Genomic DNA, 20,707 nt, shown 5'->3' with positions numbered 1-20,707 from the left:
TCCATGACTTGGTGACAAGACGAAAGACGTACAGCGAGAAAGAGAGGGGATAAATCATGGTTACAATTTTGCAACCTCTTGTTTGCTGTTTAAAGGGATTGTAAGAATGCGTTTGTGATACGTTTTATAGCGTGGCTTAGGGAGAAGATGAGCTTTATGAAAAACAAGTAGGAAGGGAGGGACTGTAGAAAGGCATGCAGTGAAGTGTAAACCTGCCTGAAGTCGGTTTATCCTCCTTATTAGTGATATGACTCATGTTACTTTGGTGGGGAAAAAATTGCTTTTAAATCAAAAAGTTATTATGGTTTGCTTTCTTACTATTTTTCCCCTTTGTTTTTAATTTCCAAATTCTTAAAGACAGCTTTTACATGTGCCTTTAAGATGAACACAACAACATTTAATATAGTTGCATTTAATGCAAAGTAAACCAGCAGCAGCCATGGGCTGACAGTGCCTGATTCCTGTAGAACGACTTCACCTCTGTGCCAGAGACCCGAGCTAAAGCACCCTTTTCTTTGGGCAATTAAACAAGCTAGTTTCTGTTTCGTTGACCATCACCCAGTGCGCTTTCCATCTGTTTTAGATGGAAAATGACGTGACATTCTCACTTCCCGTAATGCTTTTCATTTCAAGTTTTCATACATATGAATAAATTACGCATTTGTATATGCATCTGTTAATTTCTGGAGGTTTAGACACAGGAACTCGTTTCAGTTAAAGCAGTTTAAATTGTTTCTGCGCTCTGATGCATAGGATGAAGTGGGTGTAAATAATGCATGGGTGGATGGTTGGTTGGGTAATTTAACTATTTACATTGTGGTGTAAAAGGCTAAAGTGCACTGGCGTCACTAGTTTATAGTTTCTCTACACTGAATTACTTTTGGAATAGTATTTGGCTTTTGCAACAAAAATATTCTACTCTGCTGATATTTTTAAGCAGCAGTGTGATGAGTGGTCCTGTGTATGTAACACAACAATCTTAAACACAATTGCTTTATTTATAGGAGTACATATTGCAAACATAGATGATAAAACTATTTTCATGTACTTGTCAAATGCATTCACAAAATCAAACAAGTTTGGAACATTTTCGATTTGCAGATACAAACATATATAATAACATCAGGGCATTAACTTGTTGCTTACTCCTTTATTTACCTGTGTTTGAGTTCTGATTGCACAGTGGCATAAAACTCCTGCAGAAATGGATAAATATGTAATTACTATACCACACATTTGATTTCCACCATTTCCAAATACCAAGAGGGTTTGAACACCTAATTTAGATGTACCTCAATGGACATGCTGCATAAAGGACTCCATTGTAGTGCCATTTAGCTCATTAATTAAATATCAACATTGTCAGCATTTTCATAGCCAGCCTGTATGCTGTAATTACTGATAATTGTTGAAAATTACTGCCAATAATTACCTATTCTGACATCATGCCAACATTGGTTTTAGGATTTAAATGCAGAGTCTAAGATTACACATAAAAGAAGATAAATTCTTTTGGACATGTTTGCACAAAATGCATTTTTAGAGATAATTTGGAATCGCACATAACCATGTTTAGTTTTCTGGAGCAGCTTAAATATCAAGATAGTTAATCATCATTTCCTATGATAATACATTTCTCATTTCTACTCTGACCTTTTATGGAAATTACCCATCCACTTCTCTGCTTCTGCTCATTTATCAGTTTAGTAGTAGTTGTAAAGCACCATTTGCAAAATGTGTTTTAAGAGTGGGATATTTCAGCAGCTGGAAGGGCACATTTGACACATCTTGTCAAACTGCTCATTTTTCAGTAGTCTGAGACCATTACAGTAGGGCTGCAAGTCTCTGCAGGTGTGGATGGTGTGCCTTCACTAAAAGGCCCACATTTTCCATCTATCCAGGATCTATGCTGAGGTAATTTACCCAGATAGACACTGTGAAGACTACATTTTTTTTTTTTTTTTTTTAGTTTTGAGTTGAAACATACGTCTGTGCTTCTGTTTCGCTGAACGAAGACACATTTGGCATGCATCTTTGTAACAAAACATCATTTAGCAAATTAGAAATATATTTTTGTAAATGGTTTCAGAATTTATTGTGGATTTGCTTATATTATACAAACACCTTCCTTTTTCTTTTAATGGAATACTTGGAAAGCAAAGGAATTAAACCCAGAAAGAAAGAAAAAAACATAAATCTAAAAGCTTTTGGTTCCAGCTGTGCATCGTAAACCTAAGCTGAGATCTTAAAGACGTCTTCTCTGGATTATAAGAGCTGTAATCCATGTGCTTTAGGCAAACTAAATCATCCACTGCACTGATGAGGCTCACAGATGTGCATAGTGATCCACTTTGGAGGATGTTGGTGTAGACTGCGATGTGATGGAATGGGGCACTAAACACAAAAGAGTGGATTAAAATGTCAATGCCTCTACCAGCTTTGCCTTTGTCTTTAGTTTAACGCGACACTCGCACACGTTTCTAGTGTTACTTAGAAAACTTGCATACTGTATACTAACTCCCTAAAGGATGCATTAAAGAATACGTATTATATAGTTTCTTTAAATAAGGGACAAAGCAGCCGTTTATCGTTTTATCATGTTCATCAGAAAGCCTTCTAACTTATCAAGCGTTCATGTCTAAGAAGTTAATCCTAGAGGTCAAGCCCGTTTAAGCTCTATTCAGAAAGAGACGAGCAAAGAAAAAAATGGTGGCTACGAGCTGGCTACTGAAAAATAATTTACGGTAGTTAAACAACTGACAAACTAGAAGAAAAAAAGAGGAATTTGAGCATGAGCAGGTCTGCTCCTGTACAGTTTGTTTAGAAAAACCTGATTTAGCCAATTGTTTGCTTTAGTGACTGTTACTTGGCATGTTGCAATACCCTCCCCCTTCCCCCCGCCTCACAAGCTGCAGCTCGTTGTGAATTAAACAGTTTTTTTGGATGTTAGCTGTGTTTTGAGGGATATTGATGAGTTTTATATTTGTTTGGTTTTGCAAAAGTAAGTTGGTTAAAAAACAGAAATATTGTTTTACAAGACCTTTCTGCTGCTGAGGTATTTGACAGTTACCTTGTTTTGCCCATTTGGTCACATCTAAGCTCATGCCTGTTTTTCACATTTTCTTGTCCACAACGGTGAAAGTTTGGATGAGCCGTCCCTCGAGGCCATAGTTGTCCTTCGACTTGTCTGAACCAGGTCTGCAGCTCCTCTGCACCTTTGTCTTTAAGCTCTGTCAGTAGGTGAACATCTTCATAGGCTTCACTGCAGGCAGGTTGACATGTTTTTACAGGACATTTAATGATGCGTTATTATTTTCATTACCTAAATGCAATTTGTGTTTCGTGACTACTATTCAGGTGCAAGGTTGACTGAAACCCAAAGTCTTCAGGGTCACTTTAATGTTTACTGCAGCCCTTTTTTTTATCTTGGCATTAATGTTTTGTTTTCTGTTACTTCACTCTTTAACTGTAGGGGAGTATGAAAAACTTTAGTGTAAGCAGTAATACTTAATTCCCACACTTGTATGTCTACAAATATATATGCTGAATATACATTTTGTTGCTTAATGTTAGATTATATTGTTTGTTGTCTTCCGTTGTGAGTTTCTGAGGTTTGTCACTTGCACTTTGAAGTTCTAGTCATCCTTTTTTGTATTACGGTAGTTTAATGGACTAAGCTGAAGATTACCTAAACTTTAACTCTAGGGTTCTCACATTTGCAAGCAGTTTCCCCCCCTCAGTTTGGCTTTTATGGTTCTAGCTCCTGTCATGACATTTAGTGTTTAAAAGTGAGAAAACATTTTTGCTTTTATATATATTTGATTAGTTGATCTGAAAGTTTAACATTCCAATTCGTATTTTTGTAAAACGTAGCTTAAATGGGCTTTTCTTTAAAAAATTTTTTTTAATTTCTTATAAGTGGATATATATTTATTGTTCGCTCAAGAAAATTTGGTGTCCTCTGTTGTGTTTTACAACCTCACATCTACCATTCATATAATAATAATAACAACAACAACAACATTAATAATAATAATGTGTATGTGTTGTCATCGTTGTTTGTTCCCATACAATGGCGAAATTGGCTTTCTGCATTGAGCCTATCCACCACCAGATGGAGCAGTGGGCAGCTATTGAACGCGCCAGGGGAGCAATTGGGGATAGGGTGTCCTGCTCAGAGATGCCACAAGATGTGCAATGACTGGGAATCAAACCTGGGTCTTTCGAGTCCTGAGTCAGCTGCCCTGTCTCTGCACCATCACAGATATACACAAGCTTTTTATTATGATTGGAAGTTTAAAGTGTCGCATGCAAAACAGAACACAATTTCTGATTTATCACCATTTTCAGTGGCACTAGCATGCTTGGGTATTTTATTGCTCAATAAGATAACATAGTTGAATGGGTCAATTAATATAAAAGTGGTTTGAGGATGCCAATTTTTCTAAAATTCAAGTCCATTTAAGCGCACTTTTGGCAAGTAAAATTGCAGATTTCTAGTTTTTAATGTCAACTGCAGTGTGCTGTTATTTTTTGACATACTAAATATTAGGGGTGCCCCGATTTCCTTAATGTTGGGTGATCTGTGATCAGCCAATACTTATATTAGAAACCGATTTTACAGATTTTTTTTGTTGTTGTTGTAGTTTTAACAACTAGGCCTGTCATAACAAATTTTGCTGGGTGATTAATTGTCTCAGAAATTATTGCAATAAACAATAATATTGTTTGAAATTTAACACTAATTGTCAAATTTTAGAAGAAATGTTTATTTGTTTGGAGTGTAGTACCTTTTTGACCACCTGATGGCAGTATAAGACTGTTTGAACCAAAGGATGGATAGTTGAGCATAGTGTCTCTAAGACAAATGGGAGGGAGGACCCTTGACGTGACATGGTGACATGGCAGACGCTCTGTGTTTTGAGTTCTTTCGCATAGTATTTTTCACTCAAAGTTTTTTTATAGAAAATCAGTACACAAGTTCTCAGCTTCTTTTTGCAGAGAAAAACAACTTTTTACACGAAGGCACGGGTTTCATCCATGAATTTTGGAGCTCACCAAGACGGAGGCTTTTTCCCAAGGTCGGCCTGTTAGCTTAGCTCGTAGCTTAGCTTCTCAGCTTGGCTGCTTTTAACGATCCAAAAACGCGATTTTGGATCGTTAAAATGGATTTTAAAGAGAAAGGAGAAAGGGAGGGATCAGTGAAGAGCACTGGAGTTGAGCTTTTTGTCATCCAGCGTCTTCAGTAGAAAGAGAGACACGAAGAAACGATAAAGCCGGTAAATGACAACGAGGTTGATGATTTTCATTCATCATGTGATTAATTGATTTATTGTTTATTGCGACAGGCCTATTAACAACAATTGTCTAAACTTCATTTATATTTCAGAGCACTATGTCATGGCCAGTTAAAACAAGTTTGTTGTTCGAGGGTATGTTTTTCAATAAAATAAGATAAGAAAATTGAAGGTGCATTGTGACCTTATAACACCTGACAGTGTCGCTTATAAAACAAAATTGGTAACGGCCAAACTGCAATCTGTGCACCCCTACTAAATATAATGCTCATGAAGTTTTATTTATGTAGACACGAGCACTTGCCAAATTATTAAGGCTCCAGCACAAGTAAAAGTGAAGCCTTTTCAGTCTATTTCACCACAACAATGGCATGCACCCATGTAGGCTCTCACGACTTGTTTCATTCTCTTACACTGCAGCAAAATGCCTAGTCACCTCAGCCTAGAGCACACAATGACTAACAATTATGTTAAAAGGAAAAAGGAATACTACAAATCAGAAATGAGTAAAATGAAGTAACACGAAGGACACAATAAAGTGAAATGAACAGACATTTTACTCAGAAAACAACAAAGCTGTGGGCAAGCTGGAGGGAGAACAGTACTGGGAGAGTTGGATGAGTCGAGGAGAACATAAACAGCTTGCAACTTGAGGTTGTGCCAGTCGGGAGCCGATGGAAGCCCGAGCTGATTTGTCTACAAGGCTTTGCATTCCTGTGTTCTCCCCAGCAAGGGGAATGAGGGGATTTAGTGAGAAGGAAAGAAAAAAGACACAGAGTCTTTGAAAGTCTATTATGAAAGCATTTCCAAGAATCGAACTACACCTTTTAAGGGTTTTTATTGGATTTACAACAGTATATCCATTTTTTTAAGTATCAAAGCTACCTAATACCAATTATAACGTGTGCTTCTTTTTAGATTAAGGGTGAGCATAAAAGCTGTTTTAAACTATTTAATTGCTATTTGAAATAAAAGAACAACATAAACCTAAAACATAAAAATACCGTAGTCATTTTATGTCTCATGCAAATGTTTGATAAATGCATACAAAGCTCTTTGATAATTTTCAAAGTGTGATTTGTATAATTAGTCATTTTTGCTCTTTTATGAGTGGCTCCTGAGTTTTTGTCAGGACTTGGACATCGTAATTGAATTCAGAGATTCATTAAGTTTACTGTATAAAGGGTCTCCTCTGGTCACCGCTGTGTGTCAAATCCAGGGTGCCCTCTCATTCAGGTAGTCGGCAACGGTCTAACCCAATCAGCAAGGTGCTGACTGCAATCCTTCAACAGACCTAATGACTTTAGAGCCTTTAGATGTGCTCGTATGATAACCTCACTAATAACAAGCTGCATCAGCACCTGCTGCAGTATCCCATTCTCAGCCAAGAACGTGCCTCTGTGTAGACTTTATCAAGATGTGTTTAGGTGCCTTTATTTTAAAACCAAAAGATTTTCAGTGCAACTGTGTTAGTGATGTTGTTACTGCAATTACAATGTACAGAAATTAGAGTAAACCTCCAGAAGTACACATCTGAAGTCATTGAGGAAAAATATCAGTTTGAACTGAACTGCAATTATAAGTCTCAGATGTGAAACGGGAAATGGAGAACTAGACGGAAAAATGAGTGAGCAAGGAAAGACTGGCAGATGTCAGCTCTTTCTCTGAAATCCTCAGGGGTTTCTCAGCTGGATCTTTGCCAAGACCCTGTCTTTGAAATGCTCTTACTTGCTCGGAGAGTGAAAAGGAGACATGCAGCCATCTAGCAGGAAAGCATGAACGTTTGTGTGACACAAATTGCTCCTTGACAAACTAACAATGGATCAGTGGTTTAATACGACATAAAGCATCATTTTAGGACATATTTAAAGCAATTCTTGTAACTCTAACTTGCACTGTGGTCTTGGCCTTTTTGATTGATTGTTGCCTTTTGTTACAGGCAAAACTTGGGTCATGACTTTCACAGCTTATTCACCTTTAAACGACGGTACAGGTCTTAAGTGGGGCTTTAGTGGCCAGACGGGCTACTTTTGAGATTGACTAACACTTTCAGAGGATACTGAGACACCTTTGTATTATCATTTGAATACTTTTGAAAAACAACAACTAATTCAGCAATAACACATACTAGGGATGCACGATATTATCGGCATGGTATCAGTATCGACCGATATTAGAGATAAAGTTAAATATCGGACATCGACCATTCCATCAAAATAACTCACAGATATAAAAGGCTTCTGTTTTACGTTAATTTTTTATTTAAGAAACGGTCAAGTATATGTATTGCTACTACTTAAGCACTTTTTACTTGTTGCTTGTGAACAAGTTGAGTTTAGATTCGTAAAAATGTACAAATTTGCACTGTTTGAGTGTTGTCATTGTGTTAGAGAGAGTAAATGTCATGAATAAATTTGACATTAAACATAATCCAAGTTGAAGTGTTGCATCGTTTTCAGTCAAATTTTTGGCATCTGAATTTGGCAGCAGACCACATTGACAAAGACCATGCAGAATAATGTAATATTTTAATTCCACAGCAGAGAAAGCTTTTAGTAGGTCTAGGAAAAAAAAATATCGGTACTGGTATTGGTTATCGGCCAAATAAGTTTTAACATATTTGCATATCGGATATCGACCAAAACTCCAATATTGTGCATCCCTAACATATAACTTTCTTTTACTTTTTAAGCAATCAATGCTGTTTCATTTGCCATGATAACCAACCAAAACTTGACTTGTAATGTTTTTTTTTAAGACATAATGTGTTATTGGGTTTGGATCTGTTGTTTTCATTAAAAAAATAAGTAAATAAAAAAAATCAGAACTTATAATACTGGCTTTGAGTAAGCAAAACCTTTCATGATATCAAATCCAATCCTGGGTCATATAGAAGGGCATTACTGTTTATTAATCTACTCCCTTCATTTACTTGGGTAAGCAGCTGCTATGATCTGAAAAATCTGCGTGTAAACTTAGATTGGACAAAAAGAAATGATTTCCCTTGAAATTTGCACTCCGTATTGGCTTTAATAATTCATTACTTATCATTTGAGTCATCTTGATATTTGTAAACACTGTTGATTACGATGTGTGTTTCCATAATGTCAGTCTCTGTGTTCTTACATTCACATGACATGCGCCCAGTTGACAGCACAATCTGAAGGCTTTTGCTGTAATATCAACAACTCTGTGGTGGATTAGACCTCCTGACCCTGATCTTGACAGGGTGTCTGTTGACAGTAATCCATGCTGCTAATCCACGTCTTTATGTAAATACCAAGGACAACCAGCCTTCTATCTCCAATGTCCTCTTTTTTTTCTTCTTTCCACTGCTGTCATTCTGAGAAAAAGGGGTTTGCCATCTGTTTTGTTTGTCAGTAGGGGTCAGCTTGGTGTGATGGAAACATTAGACCTGCTTTTTCCTTAATCGGTACTTTAACTCGAGACTTTTTTGTGTTTATGTGAGTAAAAGAAAGGACTGCCTAATCACCTTTTAAAGACTGTAATTATTATGAATCATTGAAAGACATAACATTGATGTGTTTCTTGATGTTTATCATTTTTCTGAGTGGGGTTGTAGCTGCCTACAATGAAAATGGGGTTAACTAGTGTGCATGAAAGGAAAACAATAATTAGCTGTTGTCATGTTTATTAATAATGCAAAAGTGAAGTCTGTTGAAGGATGTACCTCCTGAGACATAACCAAGACAGCAGACTGAGTGATAAAAGTATATATTGTCATCTGGTCAATATAAAGTACAGCAGTCCCTCATTTATCACAGGTGTTAGGTTCCAGCCACCCTCCCCCTACTGTGATAAGTGAAAAACCGTGAATTAGGGATGCTATGTTTATTTTACTATTTTATATTAAGGTGTTTTAAATCCTTCCCACACTCTTGCAATGTTTTAAACTCTTAAACCTACGCCTTTTTAACAACATACACATATGCACCAAATTTATTGGCCTACAAGTTGCGTTTTTTTGCATAATTTGTATGCCCTGCGACTCATATGCCGAAGCAACGTATTTCTGGATTTTTTTTCCCATATTTATAAACCAACTTTTAGCTGACAGATGACCGTTTTTATTCATTCCAACATTGAAAATATTGAACACTACCATTTTCAGCCGCTAGACGGCACTCAAGTAGTATGATATGCCGTTGTCATGTAATAGGTGAATGTGGCTATTAGTAACACAATCGGCTTGTCATAGCCTGCCACCTTTGTCCAGACAAATTTGTCAGACAAATTTTAACTGATTCAGCTTATATGGCGGTGCGACATGTACGGCGGAAAATACGGTGTCGTAAAATTTTATATGGGGACTCACCAGCCTTGGTTCTGGTCTGGTTCTGATTGGCTCTCTGCAGCCGTTGAGCACCAGACACTTGGAGAGAGCCAGGCCTTTGGAGAGCCAGCACAAAACCACACAATGCTCCACATAGAGTCCAAATAATCCAGAGAAATCTGATGAAGAAAAGTCTGGGTGAGCTTCGGAGAATACACTGGACCTCCAAGCAACACCTCCACACTGGAGAGGCTTCATGGGCCGGCAAACAGCACTCAGATGGACTGATGAGGCTGGAGGTAGTTCTGGTCTGGTTCTGATAGTCTCTCCGCAGCCACTGAGCGCCAAAGTCACTATGAATAAGGACTGGACTTTTTAGTCGGGTTCAGATCGGATCAAAACTTTCCTTCCATTATGGCAGAAAGCAGCGGGCTGGAAGCACTGTTGAATTCTGGAAAGTGCACTGTTGCCTTGTGGGTAATGTAGTTTGTTTGGACTGGCGATACTGTGTAGGCTTCTGGAAAGAAATGTACAAAATGTTGGTGCCTGTCTGACTTATTTTTTTTGTTATAAACTTTTTCCCAACCACGTGAGTGCAGTGATATTACTGTAAAGTCGACAATCGTGAGTCATGCACAATTTTCTGTACAATATTATGGACTGTACATCCACAACCCACGATAGAGCAAGTCCGCGAAAGTTGAACCGCAAAGTAGCGAGGAACTACTGTATTCATGTTTTTCAGTCTAATTGATTAGGCCACTTTTTTTCCACATTCATAAATGGAAATGGACATACACTTTTAGATCTCACATTTTCAACACTGCATTTTTATTTCTTTTTGTCATTTGTGTACTTGAAGATATCCCTGTTCATGTTTTGCCATGGTTTGTGTGCATTTTACAAAGCGTTTTCTTGTGTGGTGCATTTATGTATGTGGCCTAACAAGTATGTCTGTGTGTGTATACATTCATTTCTGATGTTGCTTATGTTGGGGGAGTGCGGGGACACTGTTTTCCTCCAGTCCCAGTGTGTGGCTGCAAAACATAGCAGGGCTTTTTCTTCTCATCAGTGCCAAAGCTCAGCAGGCAGGCGGGGTTCACAGAGTTTTAGTGTGGTTAGAGGAAAGCTGGGGTTCTAAACCAGTCAGTAGTGATCTAGGACACGCATATCAGTTTTCATTTATTATTTTCTTTGTGTCACTGTCTGTGTTTTCTTGTCTTTCTCCTGTTAACTAAATCTTCTGTCTTGCTCTCAGATTCTTAGCCCCTTACCAAACTATGTTGTCTAATACCAGTGTGCCTACTGCTACTATTACCGTACTTGCCGCCGTATACATCGCACTGCCGTATAAGATACGCGGAAGCAGGCACGTGCAGAGGGATGACTCGCTGTGCATTTCTTCAAAATTTAACAAGATAACTATCTAATAACATTTATTTGTTTGCTTGGCATTATAATAAATGTGTGTCTCAGTTGAACTTTTCTTTAATAAATGCACTTTAACGGTCAAATCAGCTGCATTTCTCCTGGGCGGCGCGGCAAAATGCAGCTGATTTGACATTTGCTCCAGGATTTCAGGAGCGAGACGAAGGTGGCTTTGTATGGCAAGCAAAATCTCATTAATATCCACTTTTACCTATTAATGAGACACTTAGCTTGCCATACTAGTCGAGGGCCCTCTAGCGGCTGAAAATAGTGTTCAATATTTTCCATGTCAGAATGAATGATATCGTCAGATCTCAGCCAAAAATTGGGTTATAAATATGGGGAACAAAATATAAATACGTCGCTTCCCTGTATAAGATGCAGGCATATGCTAATTTAAGCAAAAAAACTGTGAATGATGCAATGAAACATATGGTAATTCTGCTACAACCCAAACTTTAAATCATCTTTCTGTAGCATTCAGAACTCTGTCTATTAATCAAAATCTTCCTTCATCATTGCTAGTACAGTAAGCAGAAAAACAATGCTTTATACAACCAAACCACCAAAAAGACCATAGAAGATGGTGGTATTCAGTGGGTGCTGAATAGCAATAATTGAAAATCTCAACTCTCTGCAGCTGATTTTTCTTCAGCCAAACGGCAACACACCTATTGTACTGGATGAACAACAGAACTGTGCATTGGTTTACAGCACTGTTTCCAGCCAGGCAAAGGTTGCATAAAGGATCCAATAAAACAGATACAAGCATTTTAATGCAAATATAAAATGTCCCCACTGTAGAGGAAGGTGTTCTTATTGTCCTTGTAAAGTTGCTTACTATCTAATAAAATCTGTTACCAGAATGTTTCAGGTGAGTCAGGTTATTTTTGCTTGCCTGATTTGCTCAACACAGACATTTTCACAGTCTGAGCTGTTGAAGCATGAATTCAAAGTTGTAAAATTTAGAGTTGTGTCCTTGTGAGGTGTCCTGTTATTGAAAACAACTGGAATCTATTAGTTTTTACTACAGAAAATGTGTATTCCTGTAGAAATATTACATTTCTGTAGTTCCCAATTTTAAATAGTTGCTATCTCAGATATTTTTATTTTGCTTATGTTTGTTTGCTCATGACAGATTACCCTAATAATCAACTGACTTTTTTTATACCAAGAACTATGAGTAATTACTCTTCTAATCCATTCCATTTGATTCACGATGCATTATTTTTTTATATAATTTATTTTGAAAATATTTTTATGCTGTTAAGCTGTTTACAAAATACTTTGGCAGCTTCTTGCTTTTCAAATCAGTTCTTTAAAATTAAGGTCTTCTGTCTATCAGACTATAAATAGAAGAGGATTACTTTGTTGGTGTTTATTTGTTGTCACTTTCTAGTGTCATGTCTGCTCTCTGCTCGCAAGTTGCCAGTGCAAAATTGTTCTTGTCATATCCATTATTGCATTGCCTGATGCTCTTGTTCTTAAAATTAGCTTTGCAGCATCACACTGTTTTCTGTGAAGCAGGGTGTTTAAAAAAAAAAAAAAAAAAAAAGGTATTTAAGCTCAAATAATTTATGTTCTGCATTGTGTAGGAGTCAGGTAAATCCCAACCTACATGACAGTTTTTTTTCCATTTCAGCCATGACGGCGTTATGTCGCTGGTTTGACTCATCCAGGCAGGCTAAATGGTCTCTCCTCTTACTCTGTTCCTTTCTTTTAGGTCAGGGGTGTCAAACTTGGTTACACAAAAGGGTTTGAAATATAAACTTGGTCCAAGCCAAGAGGCAATCTTAATGAATATTTATTGAAAAATAATAGAAATTCAACTTTGCTTTTAAAGTTAATATGTTGAATTATTAAATTAGAAATAGCAATGACCGTTACCAATGGCATTTTATGTAGCGTTTATAGATCATACATCACTTAATGAATAAAAATAGAAACATTAAATCTTAAGACACATTTGCATTAATTTATCATGCCTATTTAATATGTTGTTTATTTCTAATACATTTTATTAAAATACATTAAAAAAAAAAAACCACCAACAACCCAAATATTTCACTGACATAAAAACCGAATACATAAAAGATGATTAAAGCATTGACAAACATCAAGTCATATAACAAGCATCTATTCTTGGCTGCATCTGCAAAAGTTCGATTGGTTTAATTTGATGTTCTCTGTTGCCCCCTCCATGTATAAATCAGAGTACTGAAAAGTTTCAGCTTGTATTTGTTTGGTTTCAAAGTTGGCTAAATCTGCACTGAGTACGCTCAGCTTTTAAGCAAAATGTGAAGCAGTAGAGACTCAATATGTTGCCGAAGTGTTGGCCAGATGTAATACATGAAAAAATTATTTTGCGAGCCAGATAAAATCCTTATAGGGGCCATTTTTGACCCAGGGGCCTTCAGTTTGACAGGTTTATGGTAGTCTCCTTCAATAAAAACAATATAATAAAAACACTCAAACATAAACTTAATCAACAATTAAATCTTCCTCTTAGCCTAATGTTTGAGTCATTATGTGAATACTTTTGCCTGCTAAACACCAGCTTTTAAACATTCTAAATCCATGAAATATGAAACGTTCCAAATATTGTATGAAGAGGGAGCTCCAGCTTTATTGCCTCACAGCTAATGCACATGCTCAGTGTTGACTGTATCCACTGCTTCAGTAGTGAGAGTGTTTAATTTGATTGTGGCGTTAATGAATCAAATTTTATTTGATGTTTTATGTGTTTGAAAAGGTGCAATAGTCTGTGTGGTTGTATGTTATTGCTCAGCTATTTCTTGTGTAATTGTGTTTACCAAGTTAGCAAAGTGGAACAATCCACTGATGCTACAGAACCCAAAGTGCTTCTATAATTTGCTCCCTGGCTGCTTTTGCTGTCTCATCTGTAGCGTTAGTTCTTGCAAAGCAAAATATTTTAAAACAGTGATTTTTTTTTTCTTCTAATAAGTAATTTGCATTTCCTTTTAAACACCATTATGGTTGTTTTTTTTAACACAAGCATTTTACCTAAATTTTTACACGCATGCGGAGAGGGAAAGGAAAAAGTCAGGCCCTAATGACAGAAAATAAACTGCATGTTAGAATATCAGTGCCTCTTTATGTCTGTGTGTGTCTGATGTATAAATCCTCAGAACCAGAGCAAGCTTTAATTAATGGAGTTTGATGATTAGCAGGCAAAGGCAAACAGCAGTTAAACGAGCTTGCCCCCCTCCCCTCCATCAGTGAGGATAATTGCATTTCTGCAACAAATTTGTGGCAGGCACGCTGCTGCCTTTGGAAGGGCATCTCTGATGAGGATGATTTTTCTCCTTTTCAGGGCATTAATGTTTTGCTATTACCAAACTCATATTTCTCAAGAGAATCTATTTAAAGTTTCCTCTTTTGGTTTTAGTACAGCTAATTATTTAGTTTAGTTTTTTTTCTGTCAGATGTCTGAATTAATTCAACCTTTATTTAGACAGGTGAATACCATTGAGCCTTGAGGACTCCTTTACAAGAGAGACCTGAATGTTTTGTTCTTATGATAATATTGATATGAAGGAAGACCAGGCCCCTGTTTTTAATACATTTCTCTCACTTGATTTCATTTTTTTCATCTTACAACTTCACTTTTTTTGTATTTAAAACTTTTGAAGAAAAAAAAAGTTCTTGGAATTTTAATGGGGTGCTATATATGTTTATCCCCCCACAGGCTAAATGAGAGGTGGGCGCTCCATTGCTCTTACACGTCAGTGTAAAATTAATGTGGCTCCCTTTCATTTTTAGACAAACCTTGTAGGCTCACTGGCCTGTCATCTGTCTTCATGTAGTAGCAATTTGCGTTAGCTCCTCTGTTTTTAAACTTCTTTTTCTGTTAAATAATATTTGGACAAGATTGAAATGATTTATTTTTAAATAATCATTTTGTCCTATAGAAAATAACTTGAGTAATGTCAGGTATAGGCCTTTCGCAATCAACAATAAATCAATTGATCACATGATAAATGAAAATTATCGACCTCATTTTCATTTATTGGCTTCATCGTTTCTTCTCTTCTTTTCTTCTCTCTTTGCTAAAAGCAGCTAAGCTGAGAAGCTAAGCTACGAGTTAAGCTAACAGGCCGACCTGGGGAAAGAAACCTCTGTCTTGTCGAAGCTCCAAAATTCACGGTTGAAATTCGTGCCTTCATGTAAAAAGTTGTTTTTCTCTGCAAAAAGTAGCTGAGAACTTGTTTACTGATTTTTTTTATTTTTATTAAAAGCTTTGTGTGAAAAATGCTATGCTAAAGAGCTCAAACCACACTGAGTGTCCGCCATTTTGAGAACCGAAAACAAGGAAGGAGAGACAGCCCATGTCACGTCAAGGGGACTCCCTCCCATTTTTCTTAGAGACACACTGCTCGCTCCCTCACTATCCATCCTTCGGTTCAGTCTTATACTGCCATCCGGTGATCAAAAAAAGGTAAAACACTCAATATGAATTAATCAACATTTCTACAATATTATCGTTTATCGCAATAATTTTTGTGAAAATTAATCGCCAAGCAAAATTTGTTATTGTGACAGGCCTAGTCACGTAATAGTTTGTCAATACTTTATAGGTTGATATTTTTACTAAACTTTTCGCTTTTCAACAGGGAATTTCCTATGTTGCCCTTGATTGGTTATTCCTGTAGAAGTTTTCGAATGTTGTTTCATACGCTGACCTGAGCTCATATTCCACCCTGTTGTCTTTGTCAGCTGATGATGGCTCTTTGCACACATCTGAGCACGTATCACCTGTCCCTGCATCAGATTATAGTCCTCTCATCATCAGCTCCAGACCTCTTATCATGTGTTGAGAGGCTGCCTGCTCTGTTTTTCTTCTCTGTTTGCCTAGTGAGAAAAACAGAAAAGAATAGCAATTTTGTTGGGAGGTTTCACACCACCATACTTTGTGATTGCTTGAATGTGAACCTGAGATGAGTTCTGTGGCTGGATAATGTTAACATAGTACCACCAATCACGTGCATGAACATTCAGTGAACTTATGGAAAAAAAATAATTCAAAAGAAACAGGGATGGCTATGTTAGAGTTTGGGAAGACGCACCAAAAATAGTGGTGTGACAATGATATAGGAAATTGTATTTTGTCGAGTCTTTTGCATCATCTAGCAAATGCTTATGTGGAGTGCTGGTGTTTTTCTTATACTATGGGCAGTTTCTGTTGGCAATTGGACAAACCAACCCCAAAAAAATCCCTCTTCATTAGTATGTGTTTACTATGGTTGTGTATGTTATACTGAAACTGTGCAAATGACCCTCTATACTGTATGTACAGGGAAGCCTATTTTTTGCAACTACCAGCATTTCCTCCCTAATTGTTCCTCTCTGGCTCATAAAACTTCAATTTTCATTGTGGGAATATGTGTGTGTGGGTATTTTATAGAGCGAAATATGGCTCTTTTCACTCTGCTAGCAGTGTCAGCAGGTAAGCTGCCCTGTTGGGAGAGAAGAGAGAAATCGCCAAAGCATGCAGATTGCTACTCCAAGGGGAGAATCAATTAGGGGCATGAAGGCTAGAGCAGAAAGGCAAAGAGAGATGGAGAGGGGCAGGAGTCCATGCAGAGAGGTGGTGCAGAGCCATGCTGATCACCTCCTTTGAGACAATGCATTACTCCTCCTCCTCTGTCCTATTTCTCAACACCTGATGTCACAGCTTTTTTAAGTGCCACTGTGCCTCAGCCTCATTTTTTTCTTTTTTTTATGTCCATCCCATTTCTTCTTCAATTATAGATGTCTCTACGGTCTCAAGTGGGTGGCCTCTTCACCTATGTAACACATTAATTTTCTCTGTTCCTATCTGTGCCAGAAAAAAATAGAGCAACAATCCCATATTTGTTTTAATCCATTGTGTGTCCATCTTCTGAAACTAATTTGTTGGGATATCAGAAATTATGTTGCTTGTTTTTAATGTTTGTTTTCCTTCTCTTCTTAGGTACACAATGTCCTCCATCTCAAGAAAAGCCTGATCCCAACAGGCCAACAGCACTGGACTGTGCCTCTGTCCCTCTGTCCCTCTCCTCACCTGGCCAACCATCAGCACAGCCATGACATCCCTCACGACGATATGGACCTATTTTTCTGTATGCTGCTTCCTGTTTAGTTTGGTGCTTCCTGTGACATCACAAACAGTGGTGCAAGCCGCACAGACTCATAGTGCTGGTTCCCAAGTGATCACAGCATTGCTCCAAGAGGAGGGGTATGCATCATTTCATGCTGAGAAATCTGAGTGGACATTTAACCACCTTGCTGTGGACTATCGCAATGGCAATGTTTATTTGGGAGCTGTCAATCGCATATACAAACTGTCTCCAAGCTTGGAAGTCCAAGTGTCCCATGAGACTGGTCCAGATGAAGACAACCGCAAGTGCTACCCACCTCGTATTGTACAGCCCTGCAGTGAGCCACTGACACTCACTAACAATGTCAACAAAATGCTTTTGATGGACTATAGGGAGAATCGGCTGTTGGCTTGTGGCAGCCTCTACCAGGGCATCTGCAAACTCCTTCGCCTGGATGACCTCTTCAAACTAGGAGAGCCCTTCCACAAGAAAGAGCACTATCTCTCTGGTGTAAATGAGAGTGGTTCTGTTTTTGGTGTAATTGTTTCTTATGGTAATGCCTCTCCTGACATGCTGTTTGTAGCCACAGCCGTCGATGGCAAACCAGAGTACTTCCCTACTATCTCGAGCCGAAAGTTGGCCAGAAACTCAGAAGAGGATGGCATGTTTGCCTATGTCTTCCATGACGAGTTTGTGGCCTCTATGATTAAAATCCCCTCAGATACCTTCACAGTCATCCCTGACTTTGACATATACTACATTTATGGCTTTGCCAGTGGGAACTTTGTCTACTTTTTGACCTTACAGCCTGAAATGGGAGGTGGACCAACAACTGGATCCTCTTCTGCTGGTCGAGAACAGGTTTACACTTCAAAGATTGTTCGCCTGTGCAAGGCAGACACCGCATTCAACTCCTATGTTGAGGTCCCTATTGGGTGCATTAGTGGAAATGTGGAGTACCGATTACTCGAAGCAGCCTACCTGTCAAAAGCTGGTGCTATCTTAGCGCCATCACTGGACGTAGCACCGGATGATGATGTGCTGTTTGCTGTCTTCTCAAAAGGTCAGAAAAGACGTCCACGGCAGGCCTCTCAGGACTCTGCCCTGTGTGTTTTCTCTCTTCGAAAGATCAATGAGAAAATCAAGGAGCGACTGCAGTCCTGCTACAAGGGAGAAGGCACGCTGGACCTGGCCTGGCTGAAAGTCAAAGATATTCCCTGCAGCAGTGCGGTGAGTAGTGCTCAACAGTGGTGTGAATTTTGCTGGTTGTGCCAGTTTAATGACAGCATCAGGGAAGTGTTAAAACTATTCAGATGTTTAAAATACAGAATGTGTTAGATTTATCCCCTTAAGCATGTTCTGTTAACTTTCCACCGCCTCTTTCAATGTGCTCACCCTTAAAACAATGCAGCTGGATGCTCAGCCAAATTACCATAATTCTTTTCTCCATAACAGCCTTACAAATTCAGCGATTCAGTTCATTTGATTTCTTACTTTGTGCGCATAAAAACAAGGTTAAATTAGGTGTTGCATGTACCTACCCAGGTAACATAAGCTTTTCTTTTTTTTATCATTTATTTCAGATCAGTAAAGTAAACTGTGATGTTGAAGACATGAAAATGGCTTCTGTCAGAATTAATATCTTTGACAACCACTTCTAACGCATGGTAAAAATGGCGATAATATGCCAAAAAATGACTAAGGAATTACAGAAATACATGGTTTAAATTGTTAGTTTTGACCAATTATCCTCAACAAATTCTTCATATGATATTTTTAAAGCTACAGATACCTTTGACAATGAAGGGTGACTTCGTCACGACTATATTTCTTGAACATACTATAAATTTCATCCTCCAGCAGCCCACACTACATTATCCTGACCTTTGTTACGCACTACCTAGAGACTTTATGAAAATGACCCCACTTGTCTTTAGTTCTGAAACAACTGTGTTAATCTATTAATCTGTCTGTGGCCCTCACACGTGCCAGGGCGCCGTTGTCTGCTGCTTGAGGGCCTGATAAATCATGCCTGGGGTGAAGCTGTCGGCAGGAAAAGGAAGTGTGAGGGAGCTCAACAGGGTTGGCGCCTAGGAATGATGCTATTTTAGCATGAGCTAATGCCAGTGCATAAATTAGAACCTGCTGAACAAGTGACACTGTGCTCTGTGGGAGATAGAAGAACGAGTTCTGACATACACAAACATACATACACAGATGTTCGTCTTCTTCTTTAGCATGGCTGCTGCTGAAGTGGACATTATGGGACTTAAAGGAGAAAGAGTTCCCCTAGTGTTAATTGCTGAAAAGTCATCTGGTATATATTGTACATTAGTTTATTTGTTTTAACCATAAATATTTATAATTGATTACAAATGGTGAACCAGATTTTGAGCTTGGATTTTCAGCACATTATTAAACGATTAATGAAACTATAGATTATATAATGTACATTTTCCTCTTACTGTTTGCACAATACACAATCTCCTCTTTTTCAACTGACTGTGAGAGCAGTCAACACTTTTATATTTGTTTAAGATCAATCATTTGTAAATATCCCATGGGTAATTTTTATACTTATCATTTACAAAGTCTTTTCACAGTGCATACCCTCTGTACATTTGTACTGTCGTAAGCTTTTCTAACATGATTACTTTGGGAGTTGTGGAAGTTACATATGCTTCATTTTGAGATCCTGCATTTTGAAGACATTCTAACTGGATTCGGTTCAATTCAGTTTATTTATATAGCACCAAATCACAACAAAGTTGTCTCAGGGCACTTTACAGAATCATTCACATACATAAAAAACCAATTGGTAAATAAGGAATCCAGCAGACAAGTTGAATCTTGGCTTTGTTGCAGTCTCCCATCCTGAGCAAGCACAATGGCAACAGTGGAAAGGAAAAACTCCCTTTTAACAGGAAGAAACCTCCAGCAGAACCAGGCTCAGGACAAGCGGCCATCTGCTTTCACCGGCTGGTTTGAGAGGACAGGAAGGAGAGACAAACGAACACAGAATGGTAGGTCCAGATATAGGTCCAGGTGTACTTGATAGACTAATAAAACACATGTTAAGGATAGAAAAAATAATTAAAAATACAAAACTGGTTAATTGAGTAATCTTGTAAAAGCTAACATTCACACTCAGAAATGCTCAAATACACATTGCATTTTTTTTCTGAAGGTCTAATTTGTGCTCAGTTGAATTTCTAATATGCAGTTGTTGATCAATTTATACAAGAAGCTTTTGGAATATTCAGTTAAATTATACAGTATGACACATTGAACATGAGCTTGAGTTCAAAATTGTTTTTTGAGCTGGAAGCTGATCTGCGTCAGCAGCTCATTTGCTTTACTTAACATACTGCATTAGACATTTTTCAGATGCGTTTTATGGCTTGCAGATTTAGACAAGTGTCTTTTTCTACTATAAATTGCAGTCGCAGTTTGAAAAGCGACTTAAAAGAAACCTTTCTAGCTCTTTTGCCCTTTCCAGAACATTTCATAGCACCCATGGTGACCAAAATAAAAATTTCAGTCTTCTTTATAGAGTTATAAAACTGGAAATAAAAGACAAATTATTT

The 20,707-nt window shown here is 37.8% G+C and overlaps 1 protein-coding gene across 1 annotated transcript in view; it reads left to right on the top strand.

The window, feature by feature from the left end:
* Positions 1 to 20,707, top strand: part of LOC119428486 (plexin-A4) — a 94,777-nt gene that overhangs the window by 8,678 nt on the left and 65,392 nt on the right. Inside the window, exon 2 of the mRNA XM_037696167.1 lies at positions 16,994 to 18,350. Within this exon, the coding sequence (XP_037552095.1) occupies positions 17,106 to 18,350 (1,245 nt within the window). The 5' untranslated portion in view covers positions 16,994 to 17,105. The remainder of the gene's footprint in view (positions 1 to 16,993; positions 18,351 to 20,707) is intronic.

Source organism: Nematolebias whitei, chromosome 22, assembly GCF_014905685.2.
Source record: "Nematolebias whitei isolate Nwh7 chromosome 22, NemWhi1, whole genome shotgun sequence".
NCBI classification, from domain to species: domain Eukaryota; kingdom Metazoa; phylum Chordata; class Actinopteri; order Cyprinodontiformes; family Rivulidae; genus Nematolebias; species Nematolebias whitei.
Note: the sequence above shows the minus strand (reverse complement) of the source record. Positions and strands in the feature narration are given on the sequence as shown.